The sequence below is a fragment of the Arachis ipaensis genome, chromosome B07 (assembly GCF_000816755.2).
Source record: "Arachis ipaensis cultivar K30076 chromosome B07, Araip1.1, whole genome shotgun sequence".
NCBI lineage: Eukaryota > Viridiplantae > Streptophyta > Magnoliopsida > Fabales > Fabaceae > Arachis > Arachis ipaensis.
Window position 1 is genome coordinate 57,003,475 of NC_029791.2, and position 16,936 is coordinate 57,020,410.

A 16,936-nucleotide genomic window follows, 5' to 3' on the forward strand; every position below is an offset into this window, starting at 1 on the left:
TCTTTTCCTTTTCTCCTGTTTCCACCTTTATCTCTTTTCCCCGCTTCTCTCCTCCTCGTTCCCTCCGTCGATTAATGCATACAAGAGTTACCTTTCAAATGGGTTTAACGATTCAAAGTTGGAGGGAATCAGAGTTTTGTAAGTTTGAATGAAACTAGGGATATTAATGTCGTGACATTTATAAAAATTGTTTCAACCTATTCTTAGATATTAGAGAAAAGGGTAAATAGGTCGTTGATTTGGGTCTGTCAAACCCAACGAAAAAATCAAACGTGATTTTTGTTGTACTGACTTTGTTGATACAGATGTACATTGAGAGAATTTTTAAAATGGGACAAATTAGATTCAGAAATTGATATGTCTAGATTTTAAAGAGGTCTGAGACTTAAATGTTCACAGATCAAAAAGTTAGGTTCGATTTGTCTTTTTTTTTAGATATTAAGTTGGTCTATTTTAGTAAGTTTAAAATAGTTGGATTAATATTACTCCCTTAACTATCCTCTGTATTTTAGGGTTTTTTTTGTATGGTAAACCAATAAAAATGTTTTCAAATGATCAAATTGCCAACAACAGGTACAATATAAATTTACTAACAACAAAATTATTTTGCCAAAAAAAAATATTTACTTGTTAAATAATTCTCAAAAGAATTTTAGAGGTTTAATGTTGATACATTTTTTCGTAAATATTATTAGAAAAATACAAATTTTATTCTTAAAATTTGGTAATTTTATGTTAATTGAAAATTTTTGTGATTACTTTTGTTAATGAAAAAAATATTTTTGAGAAATAAAAAAAAATCTAAAAATAGATCCCTTAATCTCCAATCTAATCTCAATCTTATACCACCGTTATCTCAATTTTCAAGTCTTTACTGTTAACATTCAAATGTTTTTTCATCCAACTCTCATCTCAGTTACTACCATGATTACTGTCATTGTCGTTGCCACCATCACCGTCGCCCCCTTCTCTAACTGCATTTGTTTTCCTTTTCGACTACAATTTTTTTCTTTTTCTCTGAGTTGTTTCAGACAAAAAGTTGAGGTGTTCAAAAAAATTGAACGTGCATTTTTATGACTCAAATCCTAAACCAAGCATACCTTTAGTTATTCTCCAAGTTAGTCAAACTTGTGCACAAGAAAGGTTTAATCACTGGTAGCAACTCGGATGGAATGCTTTGGAGTATTACTAGCGTGATAACCCGTGTAATGCACGGGATTCACGAAATTTAAACCCTTTTAAAAGAAAAATACTAAGAATATAACTAAAATGTATTCTACAAAAATAGACATGTTGTATTAATTTTGAATAATTACAAAATTATCATTATACTAAAATAAAAAAAATAGAATACAACAATTATTCAATATGTCAATAAATGGCATAACATATTTTTTAAGATAATAAAAGATAATAAGATATCCAAACAATTGTTAGACACTTAAAAAACAGGAAAAAAAAAGTCCAACAAAGATGTAGTTTACTATTATGTATTATCTTAGAAACACATAATGTCAAGATACCTACTGATAACAAAACAAAATATATACAACATATATAAATTTGTTCATCAAACAAAAGATAAAATATGTCCAAGACAAATTAACATATAATTCAAAATATCCATCAAATAGAGTTATACATAGGAGGTCTAATGTCGCTGGATCGATAACTCTATCTGCCGTCTAGCTATCGAGCCGAGTTTCAAAGTAATGATATCACCCTCCTTTAAGTTGTATATTCTACAACATTTCCTCCACCCAACTCCAAATTTTCATTCTCCACCTCTTCCTCCACTTTTCAGTAAGTGGAAGAAGAAGACATTCTTCTCTACATTGGAATCTGGACCAGTGATTGTCCAAATTGAGCCATCTCCACACAGTTTAAGATACGCAGCAAATTTTGAAGCCAAATACTGCAAGGAATAATTCATAGTTAACACAAACATAAAAGATTTAGGAAGAACATCCAATCAGCTTGCAAGAAAAAAAAAGATAAGAAAAAACTCTTTTGAAATCAAGTTACCAATCTAGGTTGTGCAACATCCGAAGCTTTGATTTTCTTTTCATAAGAAACCTCTGGAGAGTATCTAATTCAGGATAATACGAATATGTTAGTCGCCACACTGAAAAATAGCAAGCTATCCCATGATATTAAAATCAGAAACACAAAGAAAAAGTTACATCTAGCATTACCTAGGATCAACCAACTCGTTTGCCGCGTGACTTTGTTCATTAACCTCCAATGATAAACTACTTCCACTAGACAAATCTATCGGATCATTGGGATTATCCCCTACCAGTGCCCCACCTTGATCATTGTCTTCATCAGCATCTGATGAAAACTGATCATCCGATGGTTCAGACCCGGAGAGAACAATCACATCAGCTGATGAGTCATCATCCATCCTGGTGTACTTTATGTGGAACAATCTTGATACATTATCAAGTGTCTCTGAGTCCATTAGCTCAGGAACATAGAAGTCAGGATCAAGGTGAACTCGGATGGGTTGGTTATCCTTATCCCACAATGAAATAAAAAAAATGCCAAAACCGACATACCTAAATTGAACAGATGTCCCTCTATCGATAAAATAGAAAGTTCTAATCTGTTCAAGTGAGGAGTCAGTTATGAGCAACTGATCATTCTTTCTTATCACCTCCAGCACTAAACAATTATCTAACTCGTCAATGACATAGAACATTGGCCCCAATCGTTCCCCATGAGTTGAAACAAAATTTGGGAGAAGAGCTCTGTCACCCTATATTCAAATTTCTTCCCAAAGTTAATTCATGTGTAACAAAACATGCTAAAAAAGCTTCACATAATTTTAACTAATTATTTAGCAAAGAGAGGTATTTTAAATCTACCATTATTACCAACTGAGCAACACAAGAGAACAATAATCACGTAACTGAACTAACATTATAATGAGAAGAAAGTTTTAGCATAAATAAATGAGAACATTGTAGTTCAGTAAATAGCTCAATGAATTTAAACAAAATATCCATAGAAAAGGGACAAAAGGGCAAAGCAATCACTCCCAGACATGTAGAAAAGAGTAGAAAATAACAAATTCAAGAACATATAGTCAAATCAGGAATCTAATTAATTGAGATTGATACCACTGCCCAAAACTACACATTGTCCATTATGTTTCGTTACCTGCTTATTGAAAACGCGAAATCTAAAAACCAGTTCTTTTCCGCTGGGCCAGTATACCTGGGTTGCTAAAAACCTCCTATTAGAACATAATGGTACAATTAGAATTTAAGACTGAGGCTTTTAATCAAGAAAACAACTAACTAAGTATACAAAAAAAAAATAAAAAAACAGTAACATACTAAAAGCACATTAATAAAAAATAACCAAGAGACAAAGTTGGAAAACTATTACACAACATATTTTACATATTACAACAACTTTTGAAATCTGGCCTACATATAGATGAGGAGCCAATAAAATTAAATTACAACATGAAAAATATCTTAGTAAAAATTAAAAAAAAAAAACTATACATGCCATAACATCAATATCAATATTTAATTGACATTAACATTTTCAAAAGTTAATCTGAAATATATTGAATGAAAAAATAAATGAGATTTCAATCAAATTGAAAATGAAACAAAGAAAACATCTTGTCTAATGCTCAGCACCATACCTGTTTGGATCTTCTCTATTGGCATCCATGGCCATTGAGACTTATCAAATAGATAGACTTGCTATAAAGATTCAAGAAGAAAGAATAGATATTGTCTCCTACTGCAAAAGAGAGTATCATAATAAAGTCAACCCTACTAGGAGATTTCAACAAATTCAACAAAAAACAGCTGATAAAAATGAATCGAGAAAAATAAAGAACAAATATAAAAAATGAACAGCAACCATTCATAAACAAAAGATGAAATAGACGAACAAAAATATTGTTATTAATTCTAGTAAATTAAATTTCTACTAATGCTAATTATAATATTGACAAGTTACAGAAAGGTTACCACTACTACTAATAATAATTAAATGAAACAATCATGAATTATGAATTTTTTAATTAGAATATGCATTACAAACGATATGAAAGAAAGAAAATATACAAAAATTATATCAATCAATATTAAAATATAAAAGACCAGAATCAATATTAAAAAATTATAAATACGATTTTATTCTTTTTACTCTTAAAAATGTTTTCAATTATCTGCTTAATATTTTTTCTTATTGCATACAATATAGCAATACCAAAATTACTGAATTTCACACGGCCAATACAACCTCACTGAAACTGAATTAATTAACTTGCTAAAAAAAATTAACAAAAAAAAAATAATAGCTTCCTCTTATTATCCTTCGAATTTCTCTCATGTTAATAACTTACATTATAGTATGTAACCTTAAATGTAGCTTCTAATCATGTTGATTAACAAAAGTAGCAGCTACCTACGTGTCACAACCTGCGAACAGGAAGCATTAAAAAAAAGGACTTAATAAGAATCAGATGTTGGAGATATCCAAGTATCACAGATCAGTAGTTTTGGAAATCAAAAATTTCTTTCTTTCTTTTTAAATCGGAGAAGAACGTCTCCTTGAATGATACATGCATGCCAGTAGCAAAAGAAAAAAAGTGAAGAGAAGATTATGTTGGGACTGCAACAGTTAGGGCAAAAGCTTAAATTGTTATTCTATTGTCAGAAAATTTACCTGTTCAAAGGAATGGAGACGCAGGGAGGATTGGAGCTGATGACAAACTTGTATCTTGTAGGATTATTTGAGGTTTAACGATGCAAAAAGTAGGAAGGTGTCTTTCTGGATTGAGTGAGCTGAGACCCCAGAGGGAGAGGATGCACAATGACGACGTTAGGTCATCTTTCTGACCTTTTTTTTCTTCGCGTGTGTTTTGTTTGTGAACTTTCTTTTTTATTGTGTGTCTGTGTGGGGGTAGGGAGGGGGGTGGGAGAAACCAGAGACACCCTTGGTCTTCTAATCTTACCTTCTTAACGTTAAAGAAGTAAAAATATTAATAGAAGATATAAGATTACAATTAAAATAATCTAGATAATTCATTAAAAATAAATGACACTAAAAGAACGGTTATGAGAAATGAATAATTAGACAATACAATTAATTAGAATGTTTCTTTTAATATCAGAAACGATAGCGAATACCCATTTCAGCATCCATAACAACGCAATCTTAAACTAACCTAAGGAATCGGTGAGAGTAAAGTTGCTCCAATCTTTTTGTATCATAAATTAGAATTTATAACTGAAACAGTTAACGGAAAAAGTAAAACAGTTCTGGTCATGAAAGGGGAAAAAGATCATCTAAAATGTGGAGCATCGGAAAACTGGAAAAGTAAATTTCTAATCACCTTTGAAATTGTAAGTTTTATTATTTGTGAGCCCTAGTATCTTATTTCAAGGTGATTAAAGACTTACTTCATCACTTTACCTCATTGTCACTCAGCTCTATAACATGCGGTTGATATGGTGCTGCTGGCTCGACCTGCTATGCTACAGAGATCCTAAATCCATTCGATTCAGCTGGCTTAGACACCCCATTACTCTTCAATGCAAACTTTAATAGTTGTTCTGCCTTAGACACACCATCATTCTTATGTACAAAGTCTATTAATTATTCTAGCTTAGACACAACACCATTTTTATATGGAAAGCCTATTAGTTGCTCTGGCTGCTGTTGATGATTTTCTGCGAAGACAGAAATACTACTGAAGTATACAATGAATAAAACTTAATCAATTCTAATAGGCAGAATTAGTTTGATATGAAATAGTTATTCATAAGCAAATTCACATAGAGCTACAAACTCATTTATTTCATTTTCTTCTTTTGCTGTCTAACCACACAAAAGCAACCTCATTTAGCCAGAAAATTAAATAGAGAGCATCATGGAACAGAACAAACCTGAACAAACTTAAAAAAATTCTAGATATCACCGGACTCAATGTAGCATCAGGAAGACTCAATCCATCATCAGAACACACAACTAACTCACAACCAGAAGGGGAAAAAAAGCATCAATCCAAAAAGGGAAATAATTTGCCACTTTGATAATATAAAAATAAAATTTTTTATTTTCTAAAATTAAAAAAACCATCTTACTTAACTTCGCCAAAAACCATCTTCTTTGAACCCAAAAGCTGCTGCACAGTTAAATAACGGGTAACTAAAAAAAGGCAACAAAACCAAATTTGACTCTCAATCACTTTGCATGTAAAATCTTTGGGGAAAAAATTAAATTAAATGTTAATGATAATTGCAAAATCAACATGGACCTCACATACAAATAAGAATCCCATTAGTTATCCCCACATAAACAAAAAAGGAAAAGAAAAAACCAATATTTGAAAACATTAATTAGGGGTGCATACTTGAGTTCATATTTGCTTCCTTCAAAGGACACAAGTCACAATAATGCAATTAAAAGGAAGCACAAATACAAAATACACTTTACCCTAATACACACACAACTTAGAAAATAACCACGAATAACATACAACAAAACAACAACCCACCCTACTTACCTGGATCGGGTATGTTCAACTGGCCTTTCCAATTTCTGACTTTGATAACATGAGCTGCAACGAACCACCAATGAAATTAGATTAGTTTCTTTGGCATTAAATTGAAGATAACAAAAATGAAGAAGTTGCAACCACTGAAAATAATATACAAACCATATTGTGGAGATCAGAGTTGAATCCCTAGGATTTGGGAAACATGGTGAGAGAAAAATTGTCCAAAAAGCTTTGCGTAAAATAATAATCTAATTGATTTTAATACAGTTATGAACTTTCCCATATCAGGAAAAAAATTTTTCAAAACCACACAAAACAACACACAAATATAATTTAAGTAAAAATATGCAAGAAAAAATATCACATAACTTCATCAAATAGCTCTTTCTTCCAAGCGAACAGCTCCTTGACAATTGAAAAAGACGGGATAAAAGATAAAAAAAGTATTTTAAACAGCTTCCAAATAAAACTCAAATGGTGTACACTTATATATAAAATAAGGCACAAAGGTAATTTTGACTCTCAAGACAAAAAAAGGGCACAAAGATGAATTTGACACTCAATTTGGTTGTGACAAATAACATCAGAAAAACATAAAAAAAGAAAATAAACAGTAGTAAGGAAACAGGTAACGACATCTCAACATACACAATGAGGAAGGCAGCAATTGAAATTGAACCGTATCAAGCCACAAGGTGAAAAATAAAATGAAAAATAACAAAAAACAGAATAATATGAATGAAGAGTCATACCTAGTAGTGCCACTGTCGCCACTGCAAACACCAGAGCAGACCATCAAAAGCAAATCGTCATCCATCATGCCTATCACTCATAAAAGAGGGAAACAAAATATGCATTGATACAATAAGTACCCAAGAAAATAAAAACAAAGATCAGAGAAACAACAACGAATAAAAGTAAACAAATCCTGTTAATTGAAAGGAAACTTGAGTATCAAAGTAAACAAATATTAAAGAATATGAAACAAGTCATAACCACTACATACCTACACCACATGATGGAAGGGGACAGAGAAAGACAGGACCGCCGGAAAAATTCCCACCTAAGTTGTTGTTTCCCAAGATAAGAGAGACGCAAAGTGACATGAACCCTAGGCTGATTTCCTCTTGAGAACTACCACCGATCTTTAAATGAATCTGACAAATCAGAACAAAAAAAATTTGTTCCCATGATCCTTTTCCATGAACCCTAATCACACAGGCAGTTATATCAAAGAGAGAGATCAAGAAATAGATGATAGGCATAATATTGAATAAAAAGATGGAAGAAGACACGGTTTGAATTCGAGGGATAGGGAGCCATTACCAATCGACAAAGAAGACGCTTGAAAAGATGATGATTGGACCTTTGTAGCTGCAACCACCGTTGCCGAGGAAGTGGGATGCGATTCCTCAGTTGCCTTGAAGCAAGCCGCCGGGATAACGCTCTTCGTGAGCATGTGAAGCCCACAACAGAGCTCTCAGTCTCTCAGCATCGCCGGCATCTCTCCGCTTATCTCAGTGGGTTAGGGTTTCCGGATGGAGGTTGACAAAAACGATGTTGAAGATACGGCATTCGGGAGAGAGAAATATGCATTACGAAAATGAGAATTTAAGAGACAGGGAGAGTGATAAACAGAGCGTGAATGGCCAGGGATTATCCGGAGCAGCAGAAGTGAGTTGGCTATCTATGAAAAAAAAGAATGGGAAGGTTGGATTTAGGGTTTCAAAAGAAAAACAGAGAGGACGGCAAGCGTTGAAGCGAAAGAGAGATAACAGAAGGAAAAGATGAGGGAAGAATGCAAGGATATACTTAAACTCAATTAAGAAGGTGCAAACATACAGTTTTGCATATCCTTTAAGTCCTTAAGCAAGTGCTCTATCATAAAACTTTTGCACACGCCTACGACTTATAAATCTGTCACCTATCTGCAAACATAAAACAGGTAATATGACATCTAGTTAAGATAGCATATCGGGAAAAACAAAAAATAATTTAAACTTTCAACAAAACCTCATCAATTATATCAAAGAGAAGAATATGCACAACAAAATTTCAAACCTGAAACACATATAACTTGTATGCTAAAGCCTAAAAGAACAACCTTAATACGAAGTTCAGAATAATTTCTATCATGTTCCAACGCTTCCATACCAAAAATATCTTTAACTTCACCCGAAACGGCTGTCTCCCTTTTCCCAATCATTTTCAATTCAATGTTAAAAGAATGAGAATAATTATATTGGGTCTAACTTCAGAAGGAGCCTAAATTACAGTGATTTTCCATGGCATGATATTAGTAGCAGCTCACACCATTAAGAGTCCGAGGTTAAGGAATCACTTTCAAATAAAAAAGTAATAACCAAAAGGTCCCAAGGAGAGCAAATAGCTACAGCCCCAGCTACAGGAAGATTCTGACCCTCCTCACCAAGATACTTTACTTGAAAATAATTTTTCAAATCAAACAGTGGAGTGCAGAAACTAGCTTCTTCCCACAAATAACACAATGTAGAATAAATCAATCATAATGTAAACTCCGACATGAATAGTAATTCAAAAGTAGATAGAGTATGTATCAATGATCATAGCATAGCATAACAACAATCTAAAATTTTGAGCATGATCACCCTAACCAATTTGATAAAGTAGGAATTATCAGGATAGGTCATAGTTTGGAAGAAATATGGACCAATCTGAAAAGCAAGAAATATCAACAGTAATTCAGTTGCTCCTAGATCTTTGGTATAAATGGCACTAGAAGATGCATGTCATTATTTGAAATTTCTACGTTTAGAAATGTTAACAACACTTTTTCACTTCCTCTACTGAGTAAACAGATATTTTTCTGATACCTAACCTCACCCCCATCACGATCGTCACTGCTGCCACAGTATCACATCTTGTTCGTCTTGTTCAAATGCTGCTTATGCTTCTCAGTCTGGTCCGCCAGCGCCACCGTAGACTTCTTCCTGTTCCGATCCGACTCTTTCTTCACCGGAATTACAGAGAGAGTGAGAAGAGATCTGTCATTGACAGGGCACCGAATCGAAGTCAGTTTCACAAAAAGGAAAGTAGGGAGAAACATTGATGCTTCACCAGTATGTGGAATGCCCTAACCTCAGCTCCACCACCACCATGGCTATTGCCACAGTACGACATCTTCTTCCTCTTGTTCAAATTCAGCTTATGCTTCTCCTTTTGCTCCGCCGGCACCACCGGAGACTTGTTCCTCTTCAGATTGGACTCTATCTTCGCCCGAATTCCAGAGAGAGTGAGAAGGGATATGTGACTGAGAAGGCTCCGAATGAGAATCGGCTTGACGAAGAAAACAGATAGTGAGCAAGAGATAATGTCTTCCCAATGGAACACCCCTATTCCCCAATCAGATTCATCCTAACTCCATCGTGCGGTCCACATCTATTGATCTAATCCATCCAGTATCAGAGAAATTTTTAACATTTTTTTATGAAAAATATCTATCTCTACACTATTAAAGTGTTAAGATACATAACCATGCTAATTAAATCAATAAACTAATAGAAGTACATTCATTGAGCCATTTAAAAAATGATTAGAAGTACCAGATCTAAGCCTTTAAAAAAAGGATGGATGAATGTAGTGGCTAATCATTTGTTACATTACCATTTAAAAAATGATTAGAAGTACCAGATCAATAACCAAGAAGTACATTCAATAAATATGCTAATTAAATCAATATTCCACAAGAAGTACCATCTTCAACAAGTATCTTAGTCCTGTAACTATAACCAAGAAAGTAAACATCAGATTAATCTATTTGTGAGTCTTACAAGAAGGTGATAAGTGAAGCTAACTTATATTATTGAATCAGAACAGATGGAAAAAATTTTCTAAATCATAAACTGGATTTACCTGGTCATAAAATGCTGGACCTCTCTGCCGCACAACTGACAATGAAACACATTATCATCACCAACAATTGGATGACCACAAACACAAGAAAAGACCCACCACTCTGGATCTTCAACAATCTCTTTAATTTTTTCAACCACAAAGAATTGTCCATCCTATTAAAATAAAAAATTTATGAATTGAATGCACAAGGCCTGTCTACAATATGGAAAAATCAATTAACATGAGTACTTCTTACATAGCACTAGAACATGTTAAAAACCTAATAGTACACACCTCATTGTTTCCCTTAAGATTAGCAATAGTCCGTATTAGCTTCCAGTCAAAAGATTCATCATCGATTACACATACTAAATCCCTATTCTCATTACTACACAGTCTACTGAAATGGTGGCTTGCGATATGGTATCTATGAAAAAAAATAATATTACAGTAAAACAATTTCAAGAAAACAGCTAGAGAGAAAGAGAAAGAGAGAGAGAGAGAGAGAGAGAGAGAGAGAGAGAGAGAGAGAGAGAGAGAGAGAGAGAGAGAGAGAGAGGAACAGAGTGAGTGAGTGAGCAATATAGAGAAAGAGAGAGAGTGAGAAACTGAGCAATAGAGAGAGAGTGAGCAAGTGAGGGATGGAGAGAAAGGCAGAAATTGTCAGTTCATTGGGACAAAATTTCATGAGTTTGAATGGAACTAACTCATTCAGAAAATTCACTGTTTCCTGCATATCACGGTTGATTGAAACCCGAGAAACATTGATCACATTTTGGAGACTAACTTTATCTACAAATCACGAAACACAATAAGAAGAAAGTAAGTCACAAAGAAACAATTCATTGGTAAACAAAAATATATAAACAAATCAAACTCAGACATATGTGCAACATGGACAACTTTTCACCTCCATTGACTTGGATCTTGAAAGATTCCAGAATAAGAACTGGTGCTCTCTGATACTTTTTCAAACTATTGATGTTCATAAGAGCAGAACAGTCACCAACAAGAATACAAGGGATTTTCTTCCTGGGTAATCATTATAAAAAATGAGCAACAACAATAGAATAATCCAACAATAATAAAAAATATGAAAAACAGGCATAACATAATTTAAAAATAGAATAAAAAACAGAAAGGGAAGGGATACCCATCAGCAAAAACTTCAAGGACAATAACTCTCAATATCTTTCCATTAAACTCAACATCAGTTTTCCTTTTCAATCCGCACAGGACCCCAACAAAATCTGTTTAGTCATAATATAGCAGAAAAGATTAAACCACGGGATACAATACCACAAGACATTTCATTCAGCTGTTATTAATCTCACTTTAAAACACCTTTATTCCAGGTCAAATTTGAAAAAGGGAAACTTACCTATTAAGTACTCATAATGAGTGCGCTTTTGAAGAATCTCGTCCATAGAGGTTAAACTTAAACCAGGATTAGGTACGTCTCTATTTGCAGCTGCAACAACAGAGGTACTACACTTGAAAAGGATGCGGAATCGATGTCTTGTAACTCTAACCAATCCACCATTAGGTATCACTTTGAAGTCAGAAATAATGAATACATCTCCTTTTTTTAACTGATGAATAAAAGTTGTGATCAAATCATGGTCAACAGTTGCTTGGACCTTGTCGTGCTGCAAATTAAAAAAGAGGAAAAAAATCATATCACCATTTCTAAATATCATACCATGACATATTACACCCTAAAACTGATCACATACACAATTTAGTTAAGTAAAAACTGAGTTTTTGATAGCACACGGGCAGACACACACACACACACACACAGAGTTTTTAAAATAGACATACTCACCTGCTTATCCATCAACACCACATGTAACAGTTTCTGCATATTTTCATTAACAATGCTAGCATCTTTCCAAATGGTCAAGATCTTAGCCTCAATACTCCAAGTTTCCTTCCATGGAGAGATTTTCTGAACAGGATCAATAGTAAGACTCATCTTATCTTATCAATAAATAAATAGTAAAGATCAAAGAATGTGGATGAAAAAAACAAATTAAAGAACAAAATAGCAGCAACAGAAAACTGTGTGGGATCTGAGATTTATCTCAAGAGAAAGGAATGCAAGAGAAAAAAGACAAGTAAGGAACAAGTGATAGCTCTTGAAAAATCAACACAATACTCCATCACCTCATTACTACTTATACCAGAGGAATGAGCAAGTTTGTAAGGGAAAGCTTGTAGAATACGTTTCTCTTAGACTCCTTGGCTAGATTGATTGATTGATTGACATATGACATTCAATGTGTCCATAGGTAATTAAATTAGATTTACCCATACCTCTATATAATATAGATATCTCATATCAACTTATCTAAGAATCTATATACATCTATCTATCTATCTATCTATAAATCTATAAATCTATAAAGAAACCATACCTAGTGATTGATCCTATCTTTGACTATATAATAATACTATTCCCAATAAGTATGACTGCTGAAATAGAAGACATGTAAACTTATTGCCCATCAGAAACATAGATTCCATTATTGAAACTGAAAATTGATAATCAACTCTTGAGCCGAATCATTAAATCAAGAAGAGCACAATAAGAAACTAAGAAGTTAGCTCAGATAAAGAACAGCAAAAATATTTTTTCCAAACCAAAAAATTAAACCTACAAAATGAAACCAAATTAGCACTGAATTAGATAATCTACAAAATTAACTAACAGATCCAAAGTACAACCATGAATAATTAATGACATCAAACACAAAAATAACACAAGAAAAAACCCTCTCCAAACTTAAAAATGAAACGAACAAAATTTTTTACCGCCGCACGGACATGCGGATGATTCAAATGGCAGCGAGAACCATAACCACAGAATCGAGTCCTCAAATAGTAGATACAATAAGACTCATCAAACCTTTGGCAAACCCATCAGCAACAGAAGAAGAAGCCTCACCTTTGCAAAGGAGCAAATTTTTTTCATTTTTGGAGAACCCATGATAAACGTTAGATTCTGCGGGAAACTGTAACACCCTAACTACCAAAGCTCACACTTCCGGCTGCGCGACTCTGATAGTTTGGACATTATGACGACTTTTATATTATTTAATACTAAAATATGAGCCTGTTTAAAACTTTAAACCGCAATACCGCTCCCAAAGATACTTTCGTTCGATAACGTACAACGTACATCCATAAATACCATTCAACTTACAACAACTCATAAAGAGTACGTCCATATATATACATAAATATATATAAATAATATTACAAACATAATCCAATACAATTCCTATCCCTCTTACAGATTATATCAAGATAAAGGCGAGGGTACGGTAAACCATAACTAAAACAATATAGAGCATCTCAACAACAATTAAATAAGCTCTTCGTAACTTCTGCGCCCATATCCTGAAAGGGGAAAAATGTAGGGGGGTGAGAACATCATCCTCGAAAGGGTTCTCAGTAGAGGGTTTTTGGGAATTACTGTAATAGGATACGTGAAGATAAACCGTACTAGTGATTAATAACCGTCTTATGCCTCCTTTTCAAAAACAACGGTTTACAGTAAAAGTAAAGTCTAAAAATCTTTTCTGAAGAAAGAACCGTTCAATTCTCAAAAACTCAAAAGCCTTTCAAAACAGTTTATCTATGCTGAACCAAAACAGCCTTTCATATTTTATTCCAAACCAGAAACACAAAACCGAAAGCAACCATCGGTTCATCTCATTTCAACCACGGCCCTAGGCCCAAACAATCCAACCATCAACCAATCACCACAGTCCAATAGAGTCCCAGTAGCAAACACAAATAGGAAGATGCAAGCACAAACAAACAGTTATTGCAAGTAGAACAATTAGCAATTATTCACATAGGCAAACCAGGTATAATATGCACACACAAACAATGTCACATAGATGCATATGATGCATGCCTGTCCCTAGTGGCTGATGATATCTTCTGTCGGTTATATAGCCAACCCGACACGTTCTGGTAGCTAACCATGGACAGAAACACCCATCGCGGAGCAAGTAGGTTTGAGCTACAACCCCATTGCTACTACCTGCTCAACTCAGAGCCAGTGGAATAACCACTACTGCGGCTACTACCCAGGCGAGTGTTTAAAAGCTCAACCTGGAGCGAGTGGAATCACCACTACTACCACTACTACCCAGGCGTCACAGTCTCTGACCTGGAGCAAGTGGGACGAACCACAACCCTTGCTACTACCCAGGTATCTCAAGCATATATTCATTCAGTCCCAGCCATGGATCAACATCCATCTCAGCCATCCGACTTAAATTCATAATTCATAGTCAGCCATACGGCACATAACTCATTCGGCAATCAGCCATAAATCAATATCATACACAGCCATTCTGGCTCAGGTTCAATCCAGAACCAGCCAATATTCATAATCATACACAGCCATTCCGGCCCATAACAAAACAACACTTCCACCATTCAACATCATCAAATTCATAAAACCGGCATTTAAGCCACAAATCACTTTTCTCAAGTCATTTCACTTTGAAATCAAATTTCAACTCTTTTTAGCCTTGGCTTCAGAAATCTCATTTCTCAAATCATCTCAGGCTCATAAGCCAAGTTTACTCAAAGTGAGTTCCCTTTTTAAAACAAAGCCGCTCTCGGCATCCTCTTTCCGAAACTTCCAAAACTATGGAAAGTTAAAGATTCATTTTGGGAACATTCAAAATCACCCATCCCACAATGGGATTTTATAACAAAGACCCTCAAGTCAAATTCAAAGGCATTGCACTTGTCACATTTAAAACAGCTTTAAAACATAAGTTTCATCTAAATAGCTTTCTCCTAAAAGAGATACAATGCCTTTCTTAAGAAGCAAGACTAAATCACAATTTCCTCTTTAGTAATTCATTTCAAAAGCATGAATCATCCTTTTCTTGATAATTCAAATAAAATAGTCGAAATCTTTAACTCGCCATTTTTCTAGACAACATTTCAATAAAGACTCGGATTTTAAAGAAATTTCGGCAGCACCTCCCCTAAAAGTTGGACTTTGCCACCTGGTTCGGGTCCCAACTAAACCGTTTCTCATTCCTTTTCAACAGCTCAAAACCAAAAATCAATTCAAAGCAAGCTAAATCCAACAGCTGCCTCAGTGGCATATCTCAAGAAAACCATTTCAAAATCAACCGATTTAACTCATTTTCAAAGCTTTAAAGAATCAGTTCAGCAATAAATCATTTATCAAAACCAAATCAATTAAAGCAACCCAGACTGAATTTCAAGAGTATTATATCTTTCACATCATCAAAATAATCGACTCAATTCAAATCAATCCTCAACGGATTAAACTCAGATTTCAAATATTTAAAGAATCAGCTTCAAAACATTACATTTCACAAAGCTGCACAATAATTCAGCCAAACAAACATCCATAATCATTCGAGTCAATCAAATAATACATAAGGCAGATACAATCACTAAATACACCATATCTCACATCAGTATCCATATTTAATAATTCCAATAATAAACTATAGTTTTTGGAAAGCGTCCCTACCTCAAAACGCAAAACCATAGCCCAAACGCGTCACAGAATCCTTTCCGCCTTGACCCGAGGTCAACAATCAAAATCCCGATAGCCAAAACCTCGGTTCCAAGCCACTTTCGCAATGGTCTCAACAACTCTAATCGCAACATACAAAAATCAAAACTCAATCGTATAGCAATTAACGCCACAAACCTCAGCGTATGATAACAGAACAATAACAAAAGGACTTTCAAATCGAAACGCTTACCGAACTGAAGAAGGAACGGTTGAACCGAAGCAGCAGCAGTCTCCGAACCGGTTCGGCGACAACCCGGCAGTCAGCTCCAAGCAGCAGCGGCGATCTGAACCACACGCAACGACAATGAAGTTCCAGGAAACTCAACTTAAAAGCCTTACCGGCAGTGGAGCTCGGTGGCGGTAGCGGCGTTCCCGGCGGTTAAGGCTCGGCTAGAAGCTCCGGCAGCGGCGGATCTGAACCCTCTCCTGACTGCGGTTCAACTAACCATCACCAGCAACGGCGAGCTCAGATGGTGGCAGTGGCGATGGCCGTTCTGACGGAGGCAGTGGTGTCCACGACGACGGTGCAGCAGTGGCGCTGGTTCTTCCCAGCTCGTCGAGGCTCAGGCCCGGTCTCTCCTTTCATCTGGACTCGACGGCGACACGGGCTTCAGGGAACGGCGACGGTTTCCCCCTGCGGCGGTGAGGACACAGCTGGCTTCGAGACTCCCACTCCCTCTTCGCGTCTGTCTCTGGCAGTGGACTGAGCGGCAACGACACGGCTCCATAGGACGGCGACACTCCTCCTCGCACGATTCTGGCAGCGACTCGCTGATAGACTGAATGACAGCGGCACCGAGACAGTGGCGTGGCGGCGAGACGTGGGTCGACGGCAAGGCGTGGGTCCATCTCTCCCTGTCTCGCGAGCTCTCTCTTCTCGTTCAGAGCTCCCCTCCCCTCAGTCAGCGACGGCGGCGACGGTGGCAGTGGCACCCACC

General features: G+C 35.4%; 1 protein-coding gene and 2 long non-coding RNA genes across 4 annotated transcripts; all 3 read right to left on the reverse strand.

Moving 5' to 3' along the window:
• Positions 6,101–7,555, reverse strand: LOC107608101. Of its 2 annotated transcripts, XR_002349953.1 has the most exons (4): positions 7,542–7,555; positions 7,288–7,357; positions 6,542–6,595; positions 6,101–6,160 (listed from the first exon to the last, which is right to left on the reverse strand). It is a non-coding gene; the product is annotated as an uncharacterized LOC107608101 (long non-coding RNA). The 2 variants fall into 2 exon arrangements; XR_001612713.2 differs by lacking the exon at positions 6,101–6,160 and having other exon boundaries at positions 6,519–6,595.
• On the reverse strand, positions 10,787–11,421 carry LOC110264619. The gene is made up of 3 exons (XR_002350789.1): positions 11,319–11,421; positions 11,116–11,200; positions 10,787–10,835 (listed from the first exon to the last, which is right to left on the reverse strand). It is a non-coding gene; the product is annotated as an uncharacterized LOC110264619 (long non-coding RNA).
• Positions 11,440–13,304, reverse strand: LOC107607329. Its single transcript, XM_021106741.1, has 3 exons — positions 12,237–13,304; positions 11,790–12,057; positions 11,440–11,658 (listed from the first exon to the last, which is right to left on the reverse strand). Exons 1-3 carry the CDS (start codon positions 12,384–12,386, stop codon positions 11,525–11,527), a joined length of 552 nt encoding a protein of 183 aa, XP_020962400.1. The 5' UTR covers positions 12,387–13,304; the 3' UTR covers positions 11,440–11,524.